Source organism: Dromiciops gliroides, chromosome 2, assembly GCF_019393635.1.
Source record: "Dromiciops gliroides isolate mDroGli1 chromosome 2, mDroGli1.pri, whole genome shotgun sequence".
Classification (NCBI taxonomy): Eukaryota; Metazoa; Chordata; class Mammalia; order Microbiotheria; family Microbiotheriidae; genus Dromiciops; species Dromiciops gliroides.
This window is the reverse complement of record NC_057862.1, coordinates 439,519,959-439,544,824: the sequence shown is the minus strand read 5'-3', so window position 1 is coordinate 439,544,824 and position 24,866 is coordinate 439,519,959. Positions and strand designations below refer to the sequence as shown.

Genomic DNA, 24,866 nt, shown 5'->3' with positions numbered 1-24,866 from the left:
CCACTGAGCCACCTAGCTGCCCCTAAAGCTTCATATTTTAAAGACTTTCAGGGAAACAGAATCTGCCATTCTTTGCCTTAAATGGAAAGGGAAGAAGGAAAGAGAGAAGATGGGGGGGAGGAGAGGAAGAAAGAAGAGAGGAGAGGAGGAAGGGAGAAGAGAGGAGAAGAGGAAAGGAGACATAAAGAGGAGAAGGGAAGAGAAAGGCCTGGGAAAGAAAAGAAGGGGAGGGAAAATGAGAAGGGAGGGGGATGGGTATTCTATCTTGCTTCATCAATGATGTCATGGTCTTCAAAGGCCTTTCATAAGGTCCCCTGGGGCCAGACCAGTAGCAGTTTAAACTTGCCTCCTTTCTCAGACACCAGGAATGTAGATGGACACATCTTCCCTCTTGGACAAATCTGGAAGGAAGTTTCTTTGAAGGAGAAGGTCTGTAATGGAACCCAATACCCACATATTTTAGGGTCATTTGTCAGGGTGGTGGAGTTGGGTAGAGGGGGGTAAGGGAGTGCAGAGGTTGGGGGTAGGAGGAGATTAAATTCTGAGGGGCTGTCCAGCGCAGAATGAGAAGTCAGGGGGTGTGTAACTGTGGGTGAATATTCCAACTAAGATAGACACAGAGACCAAAAAATGTTCAGCAAGTTTGAAATAAAATTTAAATTTCTGGGAGTTTTTGAACTTCTAGGAGTAGAATTGTAGAAAAGACTTCCCAGGAAGGAAGCTGGCACTAGCAAGGCTGACTGATTATTGAACACCATATGGACCACAAGGAAAAGCATTGGACCCAGGGACTCAGGAGGCCTGAGTTCCAGTTTAAACTCTGTATGGTCTTTGTACCTGTTAGAACTTTTCTGAACTTCTACAATAGATATAATGACACTTACCTGACAGGTCCTTAGTGAGGATAAAATGAGATCATAGATATGTAAGCGCACTTAAGGGCAAAGCACTTCCTAAAGAAATCAAATGTTTAGTGCTTCACAATGGAATGGGAATCTGTAAACAGGCTTGGGGTGTGTAATTGGGGGGCTAAAATTCCCCAAAAGGCACAGTTCAATCCAATATCATACTGCTGGGCATTTCATAGATCAAGGCTCCTGAGGACATGTGCAGGGGATCCATGAGGGTGCTGACTTTGGTAACAGACTGCGATTAGCCAAAGAGATCCCTGGGGACAGTGAGTTGAGGGAAGCTGTGAATGGGGTCCATGAGGGTTCTGAATTCTCACAGTTAAATAGTTAGGGTTTGAAGTAACTGTAGTCCTTAGGATTAAGGGTCCTTGCTCTCACAGTTATAACAGCAACGTCACTCTGGGATACTTTCATACATGGATAATCAAGGCATCACAAATTTAAATTTCCCTCAAAGCTGGAGGCAGAAATTCCAAGGATGTCCATGAGCATAGATTCTATAAAAGTTGACTCACCGAGAATAGGCAGTATTGAAAACCGTGATTTTGTTGAGTGTTCCAATGGGTTGTCCTGTTTGCTTGTAACTGCTAAATCCTCTTCCCTCCCCTTCCCACCCAACAACTTCAGGATTTGTGTTCCCCTTTGTACATCTCCACTCCCAAGCAAGATCAGAGATTTACTTGTCCTGAGTGCATGACTATCAAAGGAAAAATTCTTCCCTTACCCACTGAATCCTCTCTAGCACCAAGGGATAGATGACCATAAATAGGACTTCCTGACAATTAGAAAACTGACCCCTTATGCTATTATTCCCCAGAGGCAAAAAAGAAAAAGCTGTATCTGGGAGATTACATCCTGATAGCTGGCTGGCCTCTTGGTATCTGTCTCTCTGTATGTTTGCATGGGGATAGGAAGACAAAGATACTAATAATTGGAGGGTGAGAGGAAGAGAAGAAAGAAATTGTTTTCATCCTGCCTAGAGACAGGAAGAGGAACCAGCCGATACTGAGATGACCCTGACAGTCTAGTTTCTACAACTGTAGCCTCCAAAAGGGTAAGAATACACCTAAGCACTGGTGTCTTTTAAGAATGGTTGGAGGCTGAAGGAATGGAGCAACTATCCCAGTTGGCCATGCTTCCTCAAGGAGATCGGTCTTTGGAACCAAATTCCCTTCTGATTTCTTCTCCTTAAACAAAGGACCCATTGGTCAGGATCCCCCCAAGACATGAAATTTGGAGGAGGTGATGGCTTCACATACCTGCAGGGGGATTTTTGGCTGAGAGATGACACAAAACATGTGCAGATGCTTTCTTCTGTCTCTTTTCCCAGGCCCAGAGTGCCATGACAGCCCAGGTATGCATCTGCATCTGGTTGGTCTGGGCCTCAGTGTTGGACCTCATTCATGGACAAGGACCCAGCCTAGGTAAGCAATAGAATCCTAGAATCAGAATCTCAGTATTAGAAGGAACCTTAGAAGCCATCTTAGGGCAGTTGGGGGTGCAGTAGAAAGAACATGGGAGGGAGCGGCTAGGTGGCGCAGTGGTTAAAGCACGGGCCCTGGATTCAGGAGTACCTGAGTTCAAATCTGGCCTCAGACACTTGACACTTACTAGCTGTGTGACCCTGGGCAAGTCACTTAACCCCCATTGCCCTGCAAAAAACCAAAAAAGAAAAAGCAAAGAAAAGAAAGAACATGGGGCCTGCAGTCAGGAGGACTTGGGTTCAAATCCAGCCTCAGATACTTCCTGGTTATGTGACCCTGGGCAAAAAAACTTAACCCCTAATGCCTCCAAAAAATGTCATCTCAATTAATTTTCCTTTCCTGAAGGAATCTCCTCCAGGCAGTTTGTTCCAGTTTATGCCTAAAAACGTCCAGTGACAGGGAGCTCAGTACATTCCAAAGCATCTCTTTTAGATGCTTGACCGTTAGCTCCTGCAGTTAGAAAAGTTTTTCCTCACATTAAGACAAAATTTGTCTTCTTTTAATTTCCACCCATCAGCCTCAATATTGCCTTTCAAAGATAAATGAAAAAAGTATTTTTCCCTGCTCTAGAAGATGTGACTTTTCTCTCTGGAGTAAGATTGCAAAGGTGTAAACTACGAGCCTCTGGGCTACCTCAGTCACCATCACACAGTCAGAGTTTTAAGTGTGGAAGGGACCTCAGAAGAATTTTAGTCTAACTCCTTCAACTTACAGATGGCAAAACTGAGGCCCAGGGGGCTGAAATCACTTGCCCAAGGTCACACATATAAGAGAGGTAGGTATCAAAGCTAGGATTCTAAATTCATTTCTCTTTTCACCACATCCTCATCCCTGGCACCCAATTCAATAGAGAATTAGCAAAAAGACTTGGTGGTATCTAACCCTGATCCAGTGTTGACTATACATTTTCAGAGCCAGTGGACTAGATACAGGTCCAGGATTGGATTCTGTGATAAATGTCAAATAATCAGGGCAGCCTAATTTTCATGGGTAGCCTTCAATGCATTTGGAATGGGGATGAGAGAATTGAGTTTTCACTGAAGTTGTTGTCTCCAGAGGTAGCGCATGGATGAATCCATGCATAATGTTTGCTTTATGAGCAGAACTTGACTGCCTGCTCACAAGTCAGGGCTCTGTCTGTCTGCCTAGGAACAGCACTGGGGTTGGATGCTGACTTCAGCCTGTCTACACAACAGTGCTAGTTAAATTTGATGTAAAGTTTAATTTTATCCAACGTCAAAAAGCCAGGATTGGATTTTCCAGCTGCAAGCTTCAAAATGGAAATTTAAGCTGAGGGTAAGGAAGGATGATTAAAATCAGTGCTAACACCACTGGTGAATGTAGTATTGCCTGGGAGGAGGGGAACTCAAAGAGAATTCGATTCCATGCAAGCTGCATTTATCAAACACTTCCTATAAACCTGACCCTATATAAGGCACAGTTTGGGAGACAGAGGTGTACAATGTGGACTATCTTTATTTTAAAAATGTTAATTTTTTAATGAATTTATATATCAGTGAACATTTCAATATGCAAAAAAATACAAAAAGAAGATTGTATAGGAAATGGAAAGCTTCTATTACATAAAATTTGTTTCTTCATATAATTTCTGTTATATACAATTACTAGGATATATATGAAGTTTAACATCCTAGGAACAAATTGCCTTTTTGTGACACCTTCTATGGATTTCCTTTTGTTTCATTCTGTGTATTTTTTAAAGATTTTATGTTTCTCTTTCTTCCTCCCTCCCTCCATGCTTCTTTCTTTCTCCCTCTCCTTCCAGTCTTTTTCTTTATTATTGCATATCTATTGCTACTCATTATCCACTCCCCCCCAAATTGAAGGTCTCTCATAACAAATATGCATAGGCAAGTAAAACAAATCAACATGCTCACCATGTTTGGTAGTACATTTCTCATTCTGCACCTCTAGTTCACCAGATAGGGGACATGCTTCATTATTAGGCTTCTGACATCATGATTGGTCACTGAACTGATCAGTCTTTCAAAGCTACTTTCCTTTATATTATTGTGTTCATTGTGTCAAATGTCCTCCTGGGTCTGTTCATTTCACTTGGCATCAGTTCATACAAATCTTCCCAAGTTTTTTTGAATCATCATGTTTGTCATTTTTATGGCACAATAATACTCCATTTCATGGATATACCACGATTTTATGACATTCCTTTTTATTCTCTTTTCTTTAGTAAAAAGAAACTCCTAAGTAAGAAATTATTGAAGAAAATATAATGTAATCCCCTAGCCATGGAGAAAGGATCATTAACCCCATTTTATAGGGAAACTGAAGCTTGGAGATGAAGTCTTTTAATGAAAGTCACACAGTTTGTAAGTAGCAAAATGGAGAACCAAATCTAAGTCTTCCTGACTTGAGAGGTTCAATAAATTGTCCCTTATCTCATATTTACTCTTCCAACTTCTGAACAAGAGGCAGGCTTTGACTCCAAGCTCAGAAGGTCAAACCGGATCCTCTTCTAGATGGTGTCACCAGGCTGGGGGTGGGGTAGGCATGGGGCAAGGAACAGAAGGCTTTTTAAAGAGATGAGCCCATATGCCCTGAGTACACAACTGGCCTTTTCAAAATTTTCACCTCAAATTCTCTCACTGAGGAAATTCTTGCCTTTTAATTTGAGGGCTCCCAAGGAGACGATCATATCCTGAGGAGAGAGAGAGTTCTCAGATTCTTCCATCTGTGAATCCCTCCATTGTCCCTTTTTCCTGCCTCTCTTCCCCTTGTGGCTGTCCTCTTGAGCACCCTCCCTTACATATCTATTTTCAAAGCAGTTAGAAGAAGCCTAGCTCTGTTCCTAGGTCAGGGTAGTCTAGGGAGCTAATGAATTTCATCCTTGTTTTTCCAAATAGCTAACCACATAGCACAAGGCTTCAAGGAGTTCCTGCTAAAAGTAAGGATGTTGACATGTCCTTAACTTTCCCTTCTAGGAATGGCTCCTTAAAACTGACACTGTCCTCAAGAAACCTGATCCTGAAGTGGAATATCCCAGGGTCTTGGGCATTGCTATTCTCTCTTTTCTAGGGAAGGAACCACAGGGTAGTTTCCCCCAACTCATGCTGAGTGTACCTATGCATCTTCTGCATATCATCTTTGTCTTCCCAGTCATGAGGACCTGAACCTTACCTTCGACTTTTTATGGGGAGAATGGACAAGGGGTGAGAAGAGGGAATTAGTTTTCCTTCTGGATACACCAAGTATGCTCCCTTGTATCCATAGTCTGTTATTCACTGTTTGTGAATTATTTATCTGGGAAGCTATTTCTTGATATTTTCTTTTTAAAAATAGATTTTATTGATATCATTTATTCTTATATCACCCACATTTCTCACTGAATCCCTCTATTTCTTCCTTTTTTCTTGCAAAAGCCATCCTTTATAATAATAGTTGGTTTTTGTTTTTGTGTTTGTTTGTTTTGTGGGGCAAGGCTGATTAAGTGACTTGTCCAGGGTCACACAGCCAGTAAGTGTCAAGTGTCCAAGGTCGGACTTGAACTCAGGTCCTCCTGAATCCAGGGCTGGCACTTTATCCACTGTGCCACCTAGCTGCCCAAGAACCATCCTTTATAAGAAAGAATTTTAAAAGGAAGAGAAAAAGTGAGCAAAACAAATCAATACACCTAAAAAGTCTGACATTATTTGCAGTGCTTCACATCTATAGACCTTTTCCCCCCACCTATGCAAAGAAGCAAGGGCAGATGTTTTCTCATATCTTTTCTTTCAGACTAAGCTTGGTCATTATAATTTCGTAATATTCAATTTTGATTCTTCTTCCTTTACATTGTTGAAGTTAATGTGTATATTTACCTTGTCCTGCTTATTTCACTTTGCATCAGTTCATATAAGTCTTACCATGCCTCTCCAATTCATCATGTTTATAATTTTCAAAGGCCATCTACTTAGTGTTCTGGTCTTTGCTACCACAAAAGTGCTACTATAATCATTTTGGAATATATAAAGGCTTTCTTTTTTTGTCACTGATCTTCTTGGTGTACATGCCTAGTGGTGGAATCTCTATGTGAAACCTGTGGATATTTTAGTCACCTTGTTTACATAATTCCTAATTGATTTTTAGAGTGGATGTGGCAGTTCACACAACTACCAAAAATGGCATGTCTTTCCATAGCCCCTCCAACAATGACTATTCCTATCTTTTGTCATCTTTGTAATTTTCCAGGTGTAAGTTGAAGCCTCAGGGTTGTTTTGATTTGCATTTGTCTTATGATTAATTACTAAGGTTGTTAATAGTTTTTCTATTCTTATTTTGAAAATTATTAGTTCATATCATTTCACTCCTTCTCTGGTGAGAGATGACTTTTGGATTTATATACTTCTGTCAGTTGTATATATATCTTGGATCTCAAACTCTCTTTTTTTTTGGTGGGACAATGAGGGTTAAGTAACTTGCCCAGGGTCACACAGCTAGTAAGTGCCAAGTGTCTGAGGCTGGATTTGAAGTCAGGTACTCCTGAATCCAGGACTGGCGTTTTATCCACTGTGCCACCTAGCTTCCCCTTAGATTTCAAAAATATTATCAGAGATTTTTGACAGAAAGGCTTTTCATCCCAGTAAATTTCTTTCCTTCTTATCCTAGATGAACTAATTTTGTTTGTGCAAAAATATTTCAATTTCATGTAATCAAAATTATATATATTATCTTTTGCTATTGCTTCTTTTGATTGTTTAAGAATTCACCCTTACCCATAGCTGATGAATTTCTAACTACAGGGTAGGCCAAAAGTCATGATGTTTTAATAACTTTTTGAAAATTATTTTATCTTTTTTTTACCATTTACAAGATTTGATTTCTTACACATAATGTAAATTAATTTCCTATATATACTGTATATGATACTATGGTACTGTAATTTAAAACAAAAAAGAGTCTTCTCCCTGGTACCACTCTTTTCTTCCCGACTCTTCAGGCAATGGAAGTTCAAGGGATAATAGGATTTAGAGTTTAAAATAACCTTTGAGGTCATCTAGTAGAACCTAATTTGACTAATAAGAGAATTAAGACTTTGAAATAGTATGTGATCATCCCAAGGTAGTTAGTGATAGAGTAAAAATTCAAACCCAAGTCCTCTGATTTCAAATCCTATATTATTTCCACTATAGTCAAGGAGAGAATTACAATAAATAGTTATTCAGTGAGGCAATATTATGTGCTAAATCCTGTGGTTGTCCTGTTGATTCAAAAGGAGTAACATCCCCTGTCCTCAGGGAGTTAAAAAACTAACTGAAGAAATGATATTCAGAAACATTTACAAAACACTTTTGGATAGCATATTATTAAATAGTTATTTTTTGTTTTGTTTTGTTGGTCACAATGGTAACTATGGAATATTGAAAGGCATCTACCTCGTAGTGTAATTCTCTCTAGGGATTCATAGCAAGGACACAGATAAGAGGCAAGTGGGAAGAATGGGAGAATGATGATATGCACCAGTGGAGGGAGTGCCAACACTGATAAGCTAATTGATCCATCAAAGGACTCATGTTTATACCTAAGTGTTCACATCACAGAGTGTGTACTGAAAATTCTTTAGGACTAAGAGAAGGGGCTATTTGTGGGGGCTAGGAAGGAGAGCAGGGAAGGTAGGTTATGAGTTGGGCTTTGAAGGATGAGTGGGATTTGGAGTATTTTCTCTTTCATTTGATAATTCTGAAATTTGGCTATAATATTCCTTGAAGTTTTCCTTTTGGGATCTCTTTCAGGAGGTGATTGATGGATTCTTTCAATGATGATTTTATCTTCTGATTCTACAATTTCAGGGCAGTTCTCCTCAATAATTTCCTGGAATTATTGGTGTCTAGACTCTTTTCTTATTTTATTTTATTTTTTTTTTAAATTTTTGGTGAGGCAATTGGGGTTAAGTGACTTTCCCAGGGTCACACAGTTAAGTGTCAAGTGTCTGAGGTCAGATTTGAACTCGGGTTCTCCTGCCTCCAGGGCCGGAGCTCTATCCATCGTGCCACCTAGCTGCCCTAGACTCTTTTCTTGATCATGGCTTTCCGGTAGTCCAATAATTCTTAGATTATCTCCCCTGGATCTGTTTTCCAGGTCAGTTGTTTTTCCAATGAGGTATTTCACATTTTCTTCTATCTTTTCAGTCTTTTGATTCTGCTTGACAGATTCTTCTTGTCTCATGGAGTCATTAGCTTCCATCTGCCCAATTTTAATTTTTAAGGCATTATTTTCCTCAGTAATCTTTTGTACCTCCTTTTCCATTTCGCCATTATTTTCTCCCATTTGGCCAACTGTATTTTGTAAGGAATTGTTTTCCTCAGTCAATTTTTGTACTTCTTTTTCCAACATAACTCTCATTTCTCTCCTTTCTTTTTCCATTTTTTTCCTCTACCTCTCTCATTTTTTTTTGGAGAGACAATTGGGGTTAAGTGACTTGCCCAGGGTCACACAGCTAGTAAGTGTCAAGTGTCTAAGGTCAGATTTGAACTCAGGTCCTCCTGACTCCAGGGCTGGTGCTCTATCCACTGTGCTACCTAGCTGCCCCTCTCATTTGGTTTTAAAAAGCCTTTTCAAGCTCTTCCAAGAAGGCTTTTTGGTTTTGAGACAAGATCATCTTCCCACTTGAGTTTTCACTTGTAGGCATTTTGACCAATTCATCTGAGTTTGAGTTTTGGTCTTCCCTTTCACCATAGAAACTGTCAATGGAAAGGGTCCTTTTTGGTTTCTTACTCATATCGTAGCCTATGTTTAAACTTATAAAGTTGAAGTCTGCTCCTGGCACACAGGGGTCACTGTTGTAAACTTCTTACCACTCTCAGATGCCCCACTCTCAGCTGTGTCGAGCTACAGCTGTACTGAGCTATCTTCACCTTTTGCCCAGGTGCGACAGACCTTTCCTGAAGTCTTCTAAATTATCTCAAGTAGGAGGATTGTGTCTTTCTGTCTTTTTGTAGATTCTGTAGTTCCAGAATCTGTTTAGAGGCTTAATTTAATGTTGTTTTTGAGGGAAACACGGGAAAGCTCAGGCAGTTTCCTGGCTTCTCTCGACCATCTTGGCTCCAGATGAGTGGGATTTGAATAAATCCAGGGGAAGAGAAAAGGTAATCCAGACTAGAGGAACAATTTGAGAAAGGCCACAATGATGAGGATAAGATGGTGAGAGAATAAAGAGCTGGGAGGGACTTAAGAAAACACTTAGTCCCTGTACAGGTTTACATAGGAGGAAACTGAGGCCCAGAGAAATTAGGGGACTTTTGCTGATGTTACCCAGGTCTTACAACCTTCAAGCCTTGCTCTTTCTACTAAATTTGTTCTTTACTTTCTTCAAATATAAGCCCTTCTACATGAAGACTTCCCTGATCCCCCACTAATGACTTCTCCCTTCCCAAACTTTCTTGGGTTTATTTTTGGCAAACTTTATCCCATGTAAGCTTATTGATGTGCATATTCTTGCCCCTAATAGAATATAACCTAATTGATGTCACAGATTGCTTCATCCCTAGCAACTGGCATAGTACCTGACACATTGTAGGCACTTAATAAATTCTTATTGCTTGATTGATCAAGGGAATGGCTGGGGGATGACTTCCCTTCAGCAAATATCCCAGGTTAAGATGTTGTGGGATGTAAGAGTGAACTATAGGCATGTAAAATTTTACAATCTAGCTGAATCAGAGAGAATTAGAAGCAAATCTCTACTCTCACCCACTGCCCATTACCTCAGAACTAGTTGCTGTTCTAGATTATCAGAGCAATTTTCCCCTCACACCCCATTACCACATATTGATCATGGAGGCTTCTATGCTGGCCTAATAGAATCTAATTCAGTTCAATAAACTTTTTTTGTTGTTGTTTTAGCACCTACTATGTGTAGGGCACTATGCCTGTTCTAAAAGTGAACCTGAGAGTAGATTTGACTGGTAAGAGCACTGTAAGCTTTAATGCTATAAGTGTTCTTAAAGATCATTTTGCAAATGAGGAAATTGAGGTCCAAAACAGGCCACCCAGGTAGTATCAGAGATGGGATTTGAATCCAGACCTCCTGAGTACAAAGCCAGCACTCTTCCCACTATACCACTTTTATTGCACCTTGATGTCTCCATTAGAAGTTGCTTGCCCCTATGTTGTGTCTATGTGTTTGTGCTAGGAAATCCACATCTGTGGCCTACCCTAGGGCCCCAGGACTGGGACAAGCTGCCAGCTGCTGTCTCAGCTCTTCCTGTCATAAATAATTTCTCATGCTCTGCCAGGCTTGGAGTCTCCTCTCTGCAGCTGGCCTGAACTAGCTTCCTTGGGGGGAAATTTACTCCAGCAACTGGAAGTGGTGCCCCTCAGGATGTCCATACCCCAGGTTTCCCATTTCATTTCTCACATTCAAGGACCATTTTCAACTATGGATGAAGTTATGGATTTATATGTTGCTTTGTGGGTCATTTTCCATATGAATCTGCCTTCTTCAGACTGGGGCTCTGTGATAATAAGGTTGAGTCTCTGTCCTACTCCCATCCCCCCCTCCACTTCCAACCCCCAGAATACACACCCATAGAGCTTTTGAGGGAAGAGCTATTTCCTCCCCTAAGACTTAAAACATTTCATAGCATCACCTTGTTTATTTACCTCTTCCCCAAATTGTCATGCCCTATATCTTTATAAGAAAATTTCAAAAATAATTTTCTTAGGTAATATTTTATTCAAATAAAATTAAGAATTTATTATAATTTTTATAGCTTAGAAATCTTCAACACAGCATAAAAATAACATACAAGTATTCATTTACTAATAAATTAATTTATGATGCTCATGTTTATAACCCCTACAAAATCCCATAATAATATTATTAATGTGATGAGTGTGCTTGTTTTTAAGCCCCAAGTTTCTCAAACTATGGTGTCATTGATGATATTGTTACTTGTTTTTCAACCACTAATATAGAAACCTAAAATTAAAAAAACCTCATTTGATGGTAACGATATATTGCAAATAGTGTATGGTATCACTTAATCTGACAAACAATAGGACCCTTTATTTTTTTAATCATAAAATATTTTATTTTCTAATTACATGTAAAAATAATTTTCGACATTTGTTTTTATAAGACTTTTAGTTCCAAATTTTTCTGCCTCCTTCCCTTCCCTCCCCCTTCCCGAAGACAGAAAGTGATCTGATATAGGTTATATATGTACAATCACATTAAACATATTTCTGTAATAGTCATGTTGTGAAAGAAGAATCAGAACAAAAGGGGAAAACTTCAAAAAAGAAAAAAAAACAACAAAAAATCAGAAACAGTATGGTTCAATCTGCATTCAGAATGTACAGTTCTTTTTTCTGGATGTGGAGAACATTTTCCATCATGAGTTCTTTGGAATTGTCTTGGATCATTGCACTTCTGAGAAGAGTCAAGTCTATCACAGTTGATAATCACACAATGTTGCTGTTGCTGTGTACAAAGTTCTCCTGGTTCTGATTACTTCACTCAGCATCAGTTCATGTAAGTCCTTCCAGGATTTTTTGAAATATACCTGCTCATCATTTATTATAGCACAATAGTATTCCATTACATTCATATACCATAACTTGTTCAGCCATTCCCCAATTGATGAGCATTTCCTCAATTTACAATTTTTTGCCACCACAAAGAGAGCTGCTATAAATATTTTTGTACATGTGGATCCTTTTCCCTTTTGCATGGTCTCTTTGGGATATAGACCTAATAGTGGTATTACTGGGTCAAAGGATATGCACAGTCCCATAGCCCTTTGGGCATAGTTCCAAACTGCTCTCCAGAATGGTTGGATTAGTTCACAACTCCACCAACAACCCTTTATTAACTCATAGCCCCCAAATAACATTTTCTGATTCAAATGTCTGTTTCAATTTACGGTCATAGGACAAGTATATTAACAATTCTTGTTCAGGTGGAGCAAGGCCGAATGTATCATAATCATCCATGGTAGATTAATTCCTTACCATTAATATTTAAAACTATGTATCAAACATAAAGTAAAAATTTCTTCTGTTGACAGGTCAAGTGATTAATAATCAAATCTTTACTCCCTTTTGTTTCACTTGACAGCTTTTTAAAATTAGAAAAGAAAATTATTGGTTTTAAAATGTATTGTTCATTGCTCTCTTTGGGTTTTTTTGGGAATGTAGTCACTTTATCTTTCTGGGTCAGATCATGAATTTCAGTCATGTTAATTAATTTATTTAGAATTTTACAAAAATATCCACCAAATATGGAGTTTGAGAAGGAAATCTCCGTTAAAAATTAGTTTGCTTTGGGGGCAGCTAGGTGTCGCAGTGGATAGAGCACCGGCCCTGGAGTCAGGAGTACCTGAATTCAAATCCGGCCTCAGACACTTAACACTTACTAGCTGTGTGACCCTGGGCAAGTCACTTAACCCCAACTGCCTCACTAATTAAAAAAATTAGTTTGCTTTACCTTCATTATTATTACTAAGAAAAATGATGACTTCCTTTTTTAGGTTAAACTTCCTTCAAAAGAACTGTAACTTGAGAAAGCCATCATGTTTCATAGTAGATAAAAAGTAGACATCAGTTGGGAAGTCCTGCCTCTGACACATATTGGTTGTATGGCCTTGGATAAGTCACTTGAGCTCTTAGTTCCCTCAGTAAACTCTGTAAAACTATATATTTCAAAACAAATGTTATTTTGCATTAGCAAAAGGAGTGTTCTCATTGGGAGTAAGATATACCAATGAATTCTTAGGTCTATCTCAAAAAAAGTAGTTCTTTAATCATATTTCTTTTTTCATTTTCTTTTTAAAAAATTTTTGCGGGGTAATGAGGGTTAAGTGACTTGCCCAGTGTCACATAGCTAGTAAGTGTCAAGTGTCTGAGACCAGATTTGAACACAGGTCATCCTGAATCCAGTGTTGGTGCTTTATCCACTGTGCCACCTAACTGCTCTTTAATCATATTTCTTAAAACATACCATTCCCTGTGAAGTATTCAACGAAGTACCAATTTGTAAAGTAATACTTGTAGATTTGTGTTTGTCCTAATAGCTATTGAGCTCCTTCAGTATTGAGTCCAATTCTTTTACATTATATAATTTTCATTAAAAATTTCATTGATTGGGGCAGCTAGGTGGCACAGTGGATAGAGCACTGGCCCTGGAGTCAGGAGGACCTGAGTTCAAATTTGACCTCAGACACATAACACTTACTACCTGTGTGACCCTGGGCAAGTCACTTAACCCCAATTGCCTCACTAAAAAAAAAAAAATTCATTGATTATTGTCAATCAATTTGGAAAGTAAAAAAACTGCATTAGCATCAGACCAACAACATAGCAGACATATGTAATCAAATGATTGCTCACTCTACTTTGCATCTGCTGCTCTCCCTGGTTTCAACTCCATGGAATTAGATACCCTTGCTATGGTTCCCTTGGACAATCTCCCCACATCCCATTTTCCTGCTTCCTTTTCTGTGTTGTCTTCCCCAATAGATTGTAAGCTCCTTGATGTCAGGGACTATCTTTCTTTTTCTTATTTGTATCCCTTAGCACAGTGTCTGGCACATAGTAGGTGCTTAATAAATATTAATTGAATTGAAAAAAATGAACATCTTTAAATGTGTTGCTTCATCCACTTCCAATGCAAAATAGGAAGATTTTGGTTTGTCAGTTAATTAGTTACATGTAAACAATTCTCCTTCCCACCCTATTATCAGTCTGTAGAACCCTGCAAAGCTGCTTTGCAAATGATCCACTAAACATCTTCCCTACTATATCAATAGCTTTATATGGTACTAACATTTCTCTTCTCAACTGAGGCTTTCTACACTTAGGAATTCTGTAAGAAACTTTTTAAGATGTGAGAAATCCGTTTGATGCCACAGACATTTAAAATTTTGTTTTTATATTAAAAGCTTGGAATTTTCTTTTAGAAAAATATTATCTCATCTTGCCAATATATTCTGCATGTACACTTTCAAGAGACTTCCAATTATTAGGTTTCATGCTATCTGCAGCTGAAATATTTGTACAAAGCAAACACAGCAGTCTTTCCACTTGATCAATAGCAGTAAATGTGAATGCCAATGAAAGAATGAGTAAAAATAATGAAAAACAATTTATTAAGTGCCTGTTATGTACAAAGGACTGTGCTAAGAAAAAGGGATGCAAATACAAAAGTATTACTGTCCCTACTCTCTAGGATTTTGCATTCTAATAGGGGATCTGAAGGAAGAGACAACAGAAATAGACACAGGGTGACCAGAGACAGGTATTTGCATCTGAGAATTCACAGAGATGGTGAGTAGAGTCAGAAGGCAGTTGACTAATATGCCAATCCTAGCAACAATGGCAATGTTGCCTTCCCAGAGGAGGGGGTGGGGTGAGTAATGACAAGAATATAGCTGTGGTGGAATGTAAAGCATTCCTGGGACTAGTTATATAGAGTGGATCATGTGAGCTTGGGCTCACATACTCACTAGTAAGGACAGTTGGTGGAGCCCCAAGGAGGAAGCATAAAATTGAGGAGTCACCCAGGTCTCCAGTGATCCAGCAGTACAGAGGCTGCATTGGTAAGGCATGTGACAACAATATGACTGGGGTGGAATATAAATAAAGTGGATGATATGTTCTGAATTTGAGGCTTTTTACATTGTTTTTTCATTTTCATTATTGAAACTATAGTTTTGCTTTTATTAGTTTCATATGCTCCATGGGATTTTCTTTTTGAACCATTTACATAGTCATCAATCCTTAAGACATGGATTTCATATTAAAACAATTAGAAACAAATAATTTAAGACTATAAATTTAAAATGTGTTGAAAATTAAAAATAATTAGCTATAACTTCTCAAGTAATTTTAAGCATTTAGAATTAGGGAGGGATTGGTTTATATTGTGTTTTTCAAAATGAATGATGTTGAGAAATATGAGTATTAAAGTACTTTTAACCTTACCAAGAAGATTGTTTAATTTGGAGTTTATGCATTTTACTTTCATATGTAGCAAGCATCAGGACAGCACAACTCATCTGTGCCCTGAGTCTGTTCTGACTAGTGATGGTAGCTGATAGTATTTTCCTTGAGATTTGACACATCTCACACCTACTCAGGTTTGACCTCATTTACTCAAACCATAGCAAATAACTGTCAGTCAGTCAGTAACCATTTATTAAGCACTTACTATGTTCCAGGCACTGTGCTAAGTGCTGGAGAAATACAGAAAAGCAAAAGAGATTTCCCGCCAAAAGGAGCTCACAACCTAATTGCTGCATTGCTTTCATTGTCAGAGTGAATTCATTATGTTAGTCTCAGTCTTGTTGGCTTTGATTTAAACTTGATTTTCACTGAAAAATGTGGAAGTATTTTATGCAAGGAGATGTATTAAAAATATCCAATAATTTGTCCATGCTTCTGTGTCTCTGTCCCTTCCTCACAAGATTTAGAAGTTTCTTAGTTTGGAAAACTCTGATGCAGACTGAGGTTACTTGAAATCAAGGCCTCATCTTTTCTTCATGAGCTCAGGGACTCTGACTTCTCCTACAGGGACTAGTCGACTGAGGCTGACTGTGCTGTCTGAAGACCGACTCCAGATGAAGTGGAAGGAATCAGAAGGAAATACCAATGGCTACAAAGTTCAAGTAAAGCCCATGGCAGGTACTAAAGGCATAATAGGAGTGGGAGGGTGTGTCTGGGGATATCAGGCCATTCAAGTGAATAGACTTGGGCTGGGGCATCCATATCTTCCTCTTTGCCCTTCTTGGCTAGGGGAAGCCCAGGGTCGAGATATCTATTGTCCTCAAGGCTGAGAAATTGGGACCTAGTTTTCCAAGCTTAATTTTTTTTTACATTTTCTTTAGATTGAATTCGTTTATTAATTTTCATTCAGCAAATTTTGTTTTCACTTGTATTAACAAAGCCCCAGGCTTGGTGTTGAGGGGGATACAAAGATGCCTAAGGCAGTCTTTGTCCTCAATGATCTCATAGTTTTAAATAAGATAGAGGTCATATCCTATATATGATATGATAAAGATGCTTAATAGTATTTGCACATAGCAAGTGCTTAATAAATATTTATCCAAGTGAGCTTTTGTAAGTCTTCAGAAGAATCTAGAATGTCATTGTCAGAAAAGACTTCAGAAGTCATCTAGTCCAGCACAGATCTGGTGCGTGAATTCTCCCTGAGGAGGGATAGATGATTTCTGGCCAGGGCTATCAAGGAAGGCTGAGTAGAGGATGTGGCTTCTACACTTGAATTATAGGAAGGATTTAAAATAGGTAGAGTTGTTGGGGGAAGACATTCAAGTCTTGGGGAAAGAATGAGTAAGATGCAAAGCCAGAAAAGCAGAGTTATGTTCACAGGATGGAAATCTGTCTGGTTTGGCTAAAGCATGGAGTACATGAAAGGAATTGTATGGGTAATCCACACCTAATCCAAAGCCCAGTGTATCTAATTTCTCTATATCCCTCATCTAACCATTCAGAAGTGTGTTCAGAGACATATTGTGAGTATTCTCTCTCTGGTTCTATTTGGAAGCAGGTTGCTGGGGGAATGAGGGAAATTAAAGACCTGGATGTCCTTTAAGTGGAAACCCCAAACCCCTGGATAATTAAGAGTAATGTGTTGGGGCAGCTAGGTGGTGCAGTAGATAAAGCACTGGCCCTGGATTCAGGAGGACCTGAGTTCAAATCCGACCTCATATACTTGACTTACTAGCTGTGTGATCCTGGGCAAGTCATTTAACCCTCATTGCCCCACAAAATAAATAAATAAATAAATAAATATATATATATATTTTTTTAAAAAGAGTAATGTATTCCCACCCCAACCAAGATGAAGCTTTTTACTATGACTACTGTTTCTCTTTAAGGGGACTCAGAACAGGAAGTAATGCTGACTACCAAGACACCTAAAGTCACTGTGGTTGGACTGAGCCCCACCAAAGAATACACACTCCAAATATTTGCACTTGGTGGCTCCCGTGACACCCTGCTGGCCAGGCGGAGGTTTGTGAGTAAGTTGTTCCTGCTGGGTAATATCGCCAGTGTCTTCCTCTGAGGTTTTCTCTTACCCAACAGCCTCAGAAATGAGCACAGACCCCAAAGAACCCTGGTACTGGACTAAGAAACCAGAATGAACTTAGACAGTCTGTACTCTGAGAGTCAGTGTGGTTTGTAGAAGGATTGAATGGAAAGAACCTTGAACTGGAAGTTGGTAGACCTCAGTTCTAAGCCCAGCTCTGTGTGGGCCTGTGAATTGCTGTGTGACTTTAGATATTATTCCCTTTCGATGAGCCTCATCTCATCATGAATGGAGTGATGGGCTTAGAATAGATGGTCTCTAAGGCCCTTTCCATCTCTAAAGTCTTGTGATGCCCATTGAAAAGCCTCTCCTTTTCTTAGGTGGGGTTTCCATAGGACTCTGACCATATTTGGGATAAGTAGACCCTCATTAGAGGGGAAGCAAGAGGATGAAGTGAAGTATTGAGGAAAGGCAGCAGAATCCCATGCAATAGACTTATTGCCTCTAACAATAGTTGTGAGATTATCATCACCATTTTAGAGATGAGAAAACTGAGGATAGAAGAGATTAGGTAGTTGGCTCAAAGTCAAGTCAAAGTCACACAGCAAATCTGTGCAAAAGGAATCAGCATCTATAGTTGTCCCTGATTCTCCCTCCTAGATTCTATTAATTGTATAACATTGGGTAATTCCATTCCTTTGAGTCTTAGATTCTTCATCAGTAAGGTGAGAATAACAGTAAGTATTCTTCCCACCTTACTGTAATATTGGATCAGAAAAGACACCGAATGTGACAGTTTTCCTTGTATTCCAGCCACTGGACTTTGACCCAGGGTAATGTTTCATATTAATTCTAGTTGAGGATTTGAAGAGCATGGGCAGGAATAACCGGAAGCCATCAGGGGAAACCCTGGAGCTCATTCCCCCTTCAGTGGGAAATCATGAATTTGAGCAGATTCCTGAGCTTGAAACAACTTCACCTACTTGGAATGGAGTCTCTCCCACTTTAGGTAGGTATAGACCCAGGGAGAGGGTTTGGAGGCATTGGGGCAAAGAAGAGCAGTATGGAGTCACTTAATTTGGGTTTCCTCAAGTTATTTCTTGGACTTCAACATTGCTTCATGGTAATATCATTGGTTGAATTCAGCCCACACCTAAATTATGAGTCATCTATGCTATGTTATCACCATCATCATCCTTGTTGTTGCTGTCAGTACCACCATCATTACTATCATCATCATTATTAGCTGACATTTATGTAGTGCTTTGTATAGATTATATACTTCAATCAGCTAGTTTATTGAGCACTTCTATATGACTGTTTGCAAGCTAGGGAATTTGGGGGTTACAAATGAGTAGAAATACATTCTCTTTGTATTTATGGATAATACAATTTAATTCATCTTATACTCAAAAGAAACACCAATTATATCCTACTTAGTTGTAGGAGTTCAGAGAAGGGACAGAGTAGTGGTGGAATAAAAGATCTTACAAGTCATAGAGAAGACCCAGGAGGCTCAAGCCCCCAGGTTCCAGTTTTTAGCCCTGCTTGTTTATCCTTAGATTTCTCCAAAGGATACTTCTTCTATGGATCCTTCTTCTCCCATACCTGTGCCATGTGGGGCAGGAAAAGTCATAGACAAAGCTGCTGAAGGTTTCCAGGGGAAGCATCCTTCAAAGCCAGCCCCTACTCCAAGTAACACATGGGAGATGGTCCCCTTGATGACAAAACTTGTAAAGCCCATCTAAGAACTAGTGGGTTCAGAAAGTCAGGGCAAAAAGTTGGGACTCATCCTCCCAGAGTTACAGGGCTGTATTTTCTTCAGCAAACCAGCAGCTCCCCAAGGAAAAAAGAGCTATATTTTACTACAAATCAGAACAGAGGGTAGTTAGTTTGATGAAGTAAGATGGAATATTAGGGAGGAAAGGAAAGAAGAGGTAAATGCTTATTATTTCTTAACTTCCTGGTCTTAAATCACTATATGGATTTGTTGGGTAGATTTGCACTTCCCCCATAATATTAAAGTATCCCTAATACCAGGAAGATAGACAGATAGATGATAGAAACACATGCAGATGTATACATATACAATACAAACACATCCACATACATGTACACACAATAGACATGTATTGTGTGTATATATATATAGATTGAGTAATATATACAGTATAATATGTGTACATACATATATGTACATATCTGGCAGTTAACTAGCATTTATTATAAACTAGCATTCATGTGCTAGACACTGTACTAAGTTCTGGGGAAACAAAAAAAGTCAAAGTACTTGCTCTCAAGGAGCTTACAGTCTATTGGAGAAAGAAAATGCAAACAACTATGTACTATAATATACAAACATATGTTATATATATGTACTATATACATAATGCATACATGTACGAATAATACATAACACAAAAATGAATACATGCATGCATTCATATATGCATACATGTCATGAAATGAGAGGTTCCCTAAGGTCTGGGGCTATATTTTCTCCAGCAGACAAGCAATTATACAAGATGAAAGAGCTATATTTTGCAACAAATCACAACAGAAGGCAATTGGATGAAATATAAACCTCTTTAGCCAGGTAACTGTTGTAATCAGTACCCTTCTCATATGAACAGCCTGAGATGCTTGAAAGGATAACCTGCACAGGAAAAGTTAAAAGGCATAGAGGCCCCACACTCAGGGGATTAGGAGCTGTCCAGGGTTCTGGGAGTACCCTACTCAAGCTCACCCTTGCAGGCCACATGGATACAAATGGAAAAATAGCTAGATTTGAAGCCAAAGGACTTTGTGAGTTTGAGTCCCAGCTCTGCTACTCATTACTTGTGTGGCCTTGGGAGAGCCACTTAGATTTCAGTTTCCTCACTGATCAAATGAAGAGGTTGGAGTGGATAATCCATAAAGTCCCTTACAACTCTAGATAAAGAATCCTTTGATTTCTCTGCTTCTGTCTTAGCTGTCTCTACCTCTTTCTTCCAAGGTCCTCAGTTCCATTGCGATACCTCCATTCCTGTGGATATAGTATTCCTGGTGGATGGGTCATGGAGTATTGGGCGAAGTAACTTCAGGCTCATCAGAGAATTCCTGGCCAACATCATTGCTCCTTTTCATATTGCCCAAGATAAAGTACGAATTGGTAGGTACAAGATTGTTCTTCTATTGGCCCTTCACATGTGCTTGGTGATAACGACTGTGGTTCCCTAACAATGATAACCAGGAGTTGGGCTCACTCATTGCAGGACTGATTCCTCTAGGTTTTGAAATTAAAAATATAAAAGAGCTTCCAATGACCATAAGTGATGAATTAAGTGGAAACAGACAACAGCTTAATGCTTTGGAGTGACATCAAATGTGCATCCTTCAACCAGAAGCACCCCTCTTCTTTAGCTTTCCCTGGGGAACTCTTTCATTAGCAAGAGGAAGCAGAGGCTGCACTGCTTTCTACATTAGTCTGGTCAATTAATCACATGGCAAAGTGCTGGAGACTTTCCCCCTCATGGAACACCAAAGAGTGCTTGTGCAAACAAAATGTTATTTCCCACCTTCATATCTGGTATTCTTAACCTGGTATATGTGAGCTATTCCCCCCCCCCCAAAAAATATTTGGGTAACTTTATCTCAATATACTTGATTTCCTTTTAAATTCTATATATTTTATACATTTTAAACCATTTTGAAGGAATCCATGGGCTTTACCAGATTGCCAAAGCAGTCCATGACATAAAAAAGGTTCACAACCCCTGCTCTATAGAAACACCCTTTTGACTAAGGGCAAGGGCCTTGCTTTGAACCTAGGGAAGTGGAAAATTTCCAGAAAGAAAAATGGATTCCAAATTGGAGATATGGTCAATCCATCTATTCTGTGCATCTAATCTAATCTAATCCATCTAATAGGACCTTCTATCTGGAAGGGAACTCAGTAGGTTTGCTATAGGAGAAATTGGTATTTACCACCTCCAAGAGAAATGCAGGAGTAAAAAAATATTAGGATCCTACTGAAGATGTCAGTACCACTGAAGATGGCAGGAGAAACTACTTAGGGAAGAAAATAGCACCAAGGGGAAGCAATTTTGTTGAAAAGTATATCTCCATCTCCTTTGTCATTGTGCATCCTTCAATTGCCATCACTTGTGGTTGCCTTCACCTTTTTCCAGGTTTGTCCCAATACAGTGGAGATCCTCGAACTGAATGGGACCTAAATTCATTCAGCACCAAGGATGAAGTTCTAGAGGCTGTGCGAAATCTCCGTTACAAGGGTGGTAACACTTTCACAGGTACCTTAGCAACATTTCTTTATCACTCACAATAAGAGCTATTCCTCTCCCCTTCTTCCTTGCATCCTATTAAATATCATTCCCTAAACATACCTTAACCTAGGCCTCTATCATCTGCAAATCTTGGCACTCCAAGAGGATCTCCTTTTGGAACGATCGTGTCATGAGTTCCGAGACCTTACTGCCTTTCCTCTGCCATCTTGGCTCCACCCTGGAAATTCCAGGACCTCCTTTTACCTATCAGACAAGTTGTTTGTTTAGAGCATGATACATCTACATATTCAATCATACGTTAGTTTGTGTATGTTCAAAAGTATTTAAAAAAAGAAAAGAAGTACTTTTAAGCTGTGTATATGTGTGTCCTTGTTTCTTTTATCAGATTGCTACCAGGGGCATAAGTGTTCACAGAGGGTGAGCCAGGTGTGTTGACCCACCAGGGCACAACAAGTCTATTATGTATTCATGCCTATGGCAGGGACCACAACTTTTTCTGCTATTTTCTCCCTGGAGCACCTAGTAAGGGGTGCCCAAAATAAAAGAGGTTCAGGACAAAGGTCTGACTATGGTTAAGCAAGCATGCATTAAATATATACTACTTTCAAGCCCATGTGCTAGGCACTGGGTCTGTAAGGATGAAAAATGTCAGAGGCTCAGCTCTTAAGGAGCTTACAATATAGTGCAGGGAGGGCTAGGTTATGATGCACACAAAAATATGACATAAGGTAGACTGCCATGGGACCAAAGTGCTCTAGAAAGATTTCAGAAAGAAAGGATCACTTTTAGTTGGAGGGATTAGGGAAATTTTGGGGGGAAAGTGGCACCTGATCTGAACCTTGAGGGAAGAGAACATTTTTTAAAGGCAAAGACAAGGAGAGAATGCATTCTAGGTTTACGAAATCTATATGAGGTAAAGTTGGAAAAGTCAGTTGGAACAAGGTTGTCGATTGCCTTAAATGCCAGGCTGAGGAGTTTGTATTTTATCCTAAAGGCAATAGGAAGTCACTAAAGGTTTCTGTTGTTGTTGCTGCTGCTTTTGATGTTGTTTTTGTTAAGTGGTAAAAGGGCATCATAAGACCAGTGCCTTAGGAAGATGATTTGGTAGCAACTGTATGAAGGTAGGCTTGGCAAGGGAAAAGATGGGAGTCAGAGAAGCCAATTAAAAGACTATTGCAGTAGTCCAGGCAAGAGATAATAAGGATCTACACCTGCATAGGGATTATGTAAGTGGATAGGAGGAATCTTATGTGAAAGATATTGGGGAAGAATTGACAAGACTTCACAAGTGATACAAGTCAAAAAGGATGTTATAGTTTCAAGCCAGGAGAACTTTGAAATAGGGGCAGGTTTAAGGGAAAGAGAAAGTATTTGTTTTTTTACCTACTGAATCTGAGATGCTGAGAGCACATCCAGTAATCACTTAGTGGGGCAAGCTCAGTCTTCTGGTAAGTCATTAGAACTGAATATATGGGGGGGGGCAGCTAAGTGGTGCAGTGGATAGGGCACTGGCCCTGGATTCAGGAGGACCTGAGTTCAAATCCAGCCTCAGACACTTAACTAGCTGTGTGACCCTAGGCAAGTCACTTAACCCCCAATTGCCTCACTTAAAAAAAAACAACAACTGAATATATGGGTTTGGAAGTTGTCTGATTAGAGAGGGTAATTCCACCCATGGGAGTAGCTTAGAATCCCAAGAGTGAGAGTATAGAGAGAAAAGAGGTGAGGGCTCCCAACAGAGCCTTGGAAGATCCTTAGGCTTAGGGGATAGGAGATGGACACCGAACTGGCAAAGACTTCAAGAAGGATCATTCAGATAGGTAGGAGAAGAACCGAGAGATCGTGTCTTGAGAAATGAAGAAGGGGAAAGCATCTAGGAGGGAGAGTATGGTTAAAGTCTTCTCATCACTACCAGACATTTAGAAACTTTTATTTAGAAACTTTTGTTTCAACCATTTAGGAAATATTATTTTTCTGATTATAAACTCTATCTAGAAGAGAAAAGAAGGGAAGCCATAATCCTTGACCATAGAGAACACAAATTAAAGTTAGAGAGGGGAGATAAACCCATCAGAATAGCATGTATGACCTGTGGAACCCTTGGTAAGTCATTTTAACCTTTCAGCCTCTGTTTCCTCCCCATTTAAAATGTGAAAATCTCCCTTCCAACTCTATCATCCTATAACCCTAAAGAAAAACTTAAAATTTTGATTTTAAGGGTTCTAGGAGTTCAGAGAATGAGGAAAACACTGTGGGCAGGAGCATTTGGGGTTGGTGTCATGGAAGAAGTGGTATTTACATCGGTTTGTGATTTTGCACTATCCTCCCTAAAGGTCTTGCACTGACTCATGTACTACAGCAGAACCTGAAGCTTGAAGCTGGGTCACGATCTGAGGCAGTTAAAGTGGTGATTCTTCTGACTGATGGCAAGTCCCAGGATGATGCCCAACTGGCTGCTCAAGTTCTCAAAGACCTAGGCATGGACATCTTTGCCATTGGTAAGATCCTCCTTAGAAACTGGCACTTGACTCTCCTTTTTGGAGACACCTTTCACCAGCCACATTATTAGAGTAGAGAGTATAGGTTGGAAAAAGACCTCTGACATTTTATGATAATCACTCTCCTACTTCCAGGGAATGCAAAGTTCAGATTATTAATGTTCTTTATTTTTCATGAAACCCAAGTTCCTGGGTTGTTTTAGAAATCTGGCCAATTGGCATCAAGAATTGAGAAGTGGGTGAAGGTTTTCCTTGGTCTCTCCTTTCTATCCTAACTGCATAGCATCTTCTGCCCCATGTAGGAGCCCACTCTCCCTAGTCCTCACCATTACTATCATGAATCTGATCTCAGGAAAGTCTCTGTCATTGTTGCATTAATGATAGTCATGTTCCTTCTCCAATAGGTCTCTGCATTTTAAGCCTTTTCTCTGGTTGTATGATGACAGGGATTTGTCCCAGTGGCAAGCAGATGGGAGGGAACACTTTATTTTCTCTGAGCTGCCTTCCAGCTCAAACATACAGTGACTGTGTGGGATAAAGTCACTCAATCAGTCAGTCAGTTCATCAGTCTATTATTCAATCAGTTAGTCAGCAAGCATTTATCAAACACTCTATGGGCTAAGGGCTATGTCAAGTGTTAGAAATACAAAGAAAGATTGGGGAGGGGGGTTTCTTGTCTTTGAAAT

At 39.4% G+C, this 24,866-nt stretch overlaps 1 protein-coding gene across 1 annotated transcript in view; it reads left to right on the top strand.

The window, feature by feature from the left end:
• The first annotated feature begins 367 nt into the window (after positions 1 to 367).
• The window catches only part of COL20A1 (collagen type XX alpha 1 chain), a 76,057-nt gene continuing 51,558 nt past the window's right edge, over positions 368 to 24,866 (top strand). Inside the window, exons 1-8 of the mRNA XM_043986075.1 lie at positions 368 to 429; positions 2,242 to 2,335; positions 15,923 to 16,033; positions 17,248 to 17,391; positions 18,256 to 18,408; positions 20,395 to 20,550; positions 21,569 to 21,688; positions 24,016 to 24,180. Coding sequence (XP_043842010.1) covers positions 2,254 to 2,335; positions 15,923 to 16,033; positions 17,248 to 17,391; positions 18,256 to 18,408; positions 20,395 to 20,550; positions 21,569 to 21,688; positions 24,016 to 24,180 — 931 coding nt within the window. The 5' untranslated portion in view covers positions 368 to 429; positions 2,242 to 2,253. The remainder of the gene's footprint in view (positions 430 to 2,241; positions 2,336 to 15,922; positions 16,034 to 17,247; positions 17,392 to 18,255; positions 18,409 to 20,394; positions 20,551 to 21,568; positions 21,689 to 24,015; positions 24,181 to 24,866) is intronic.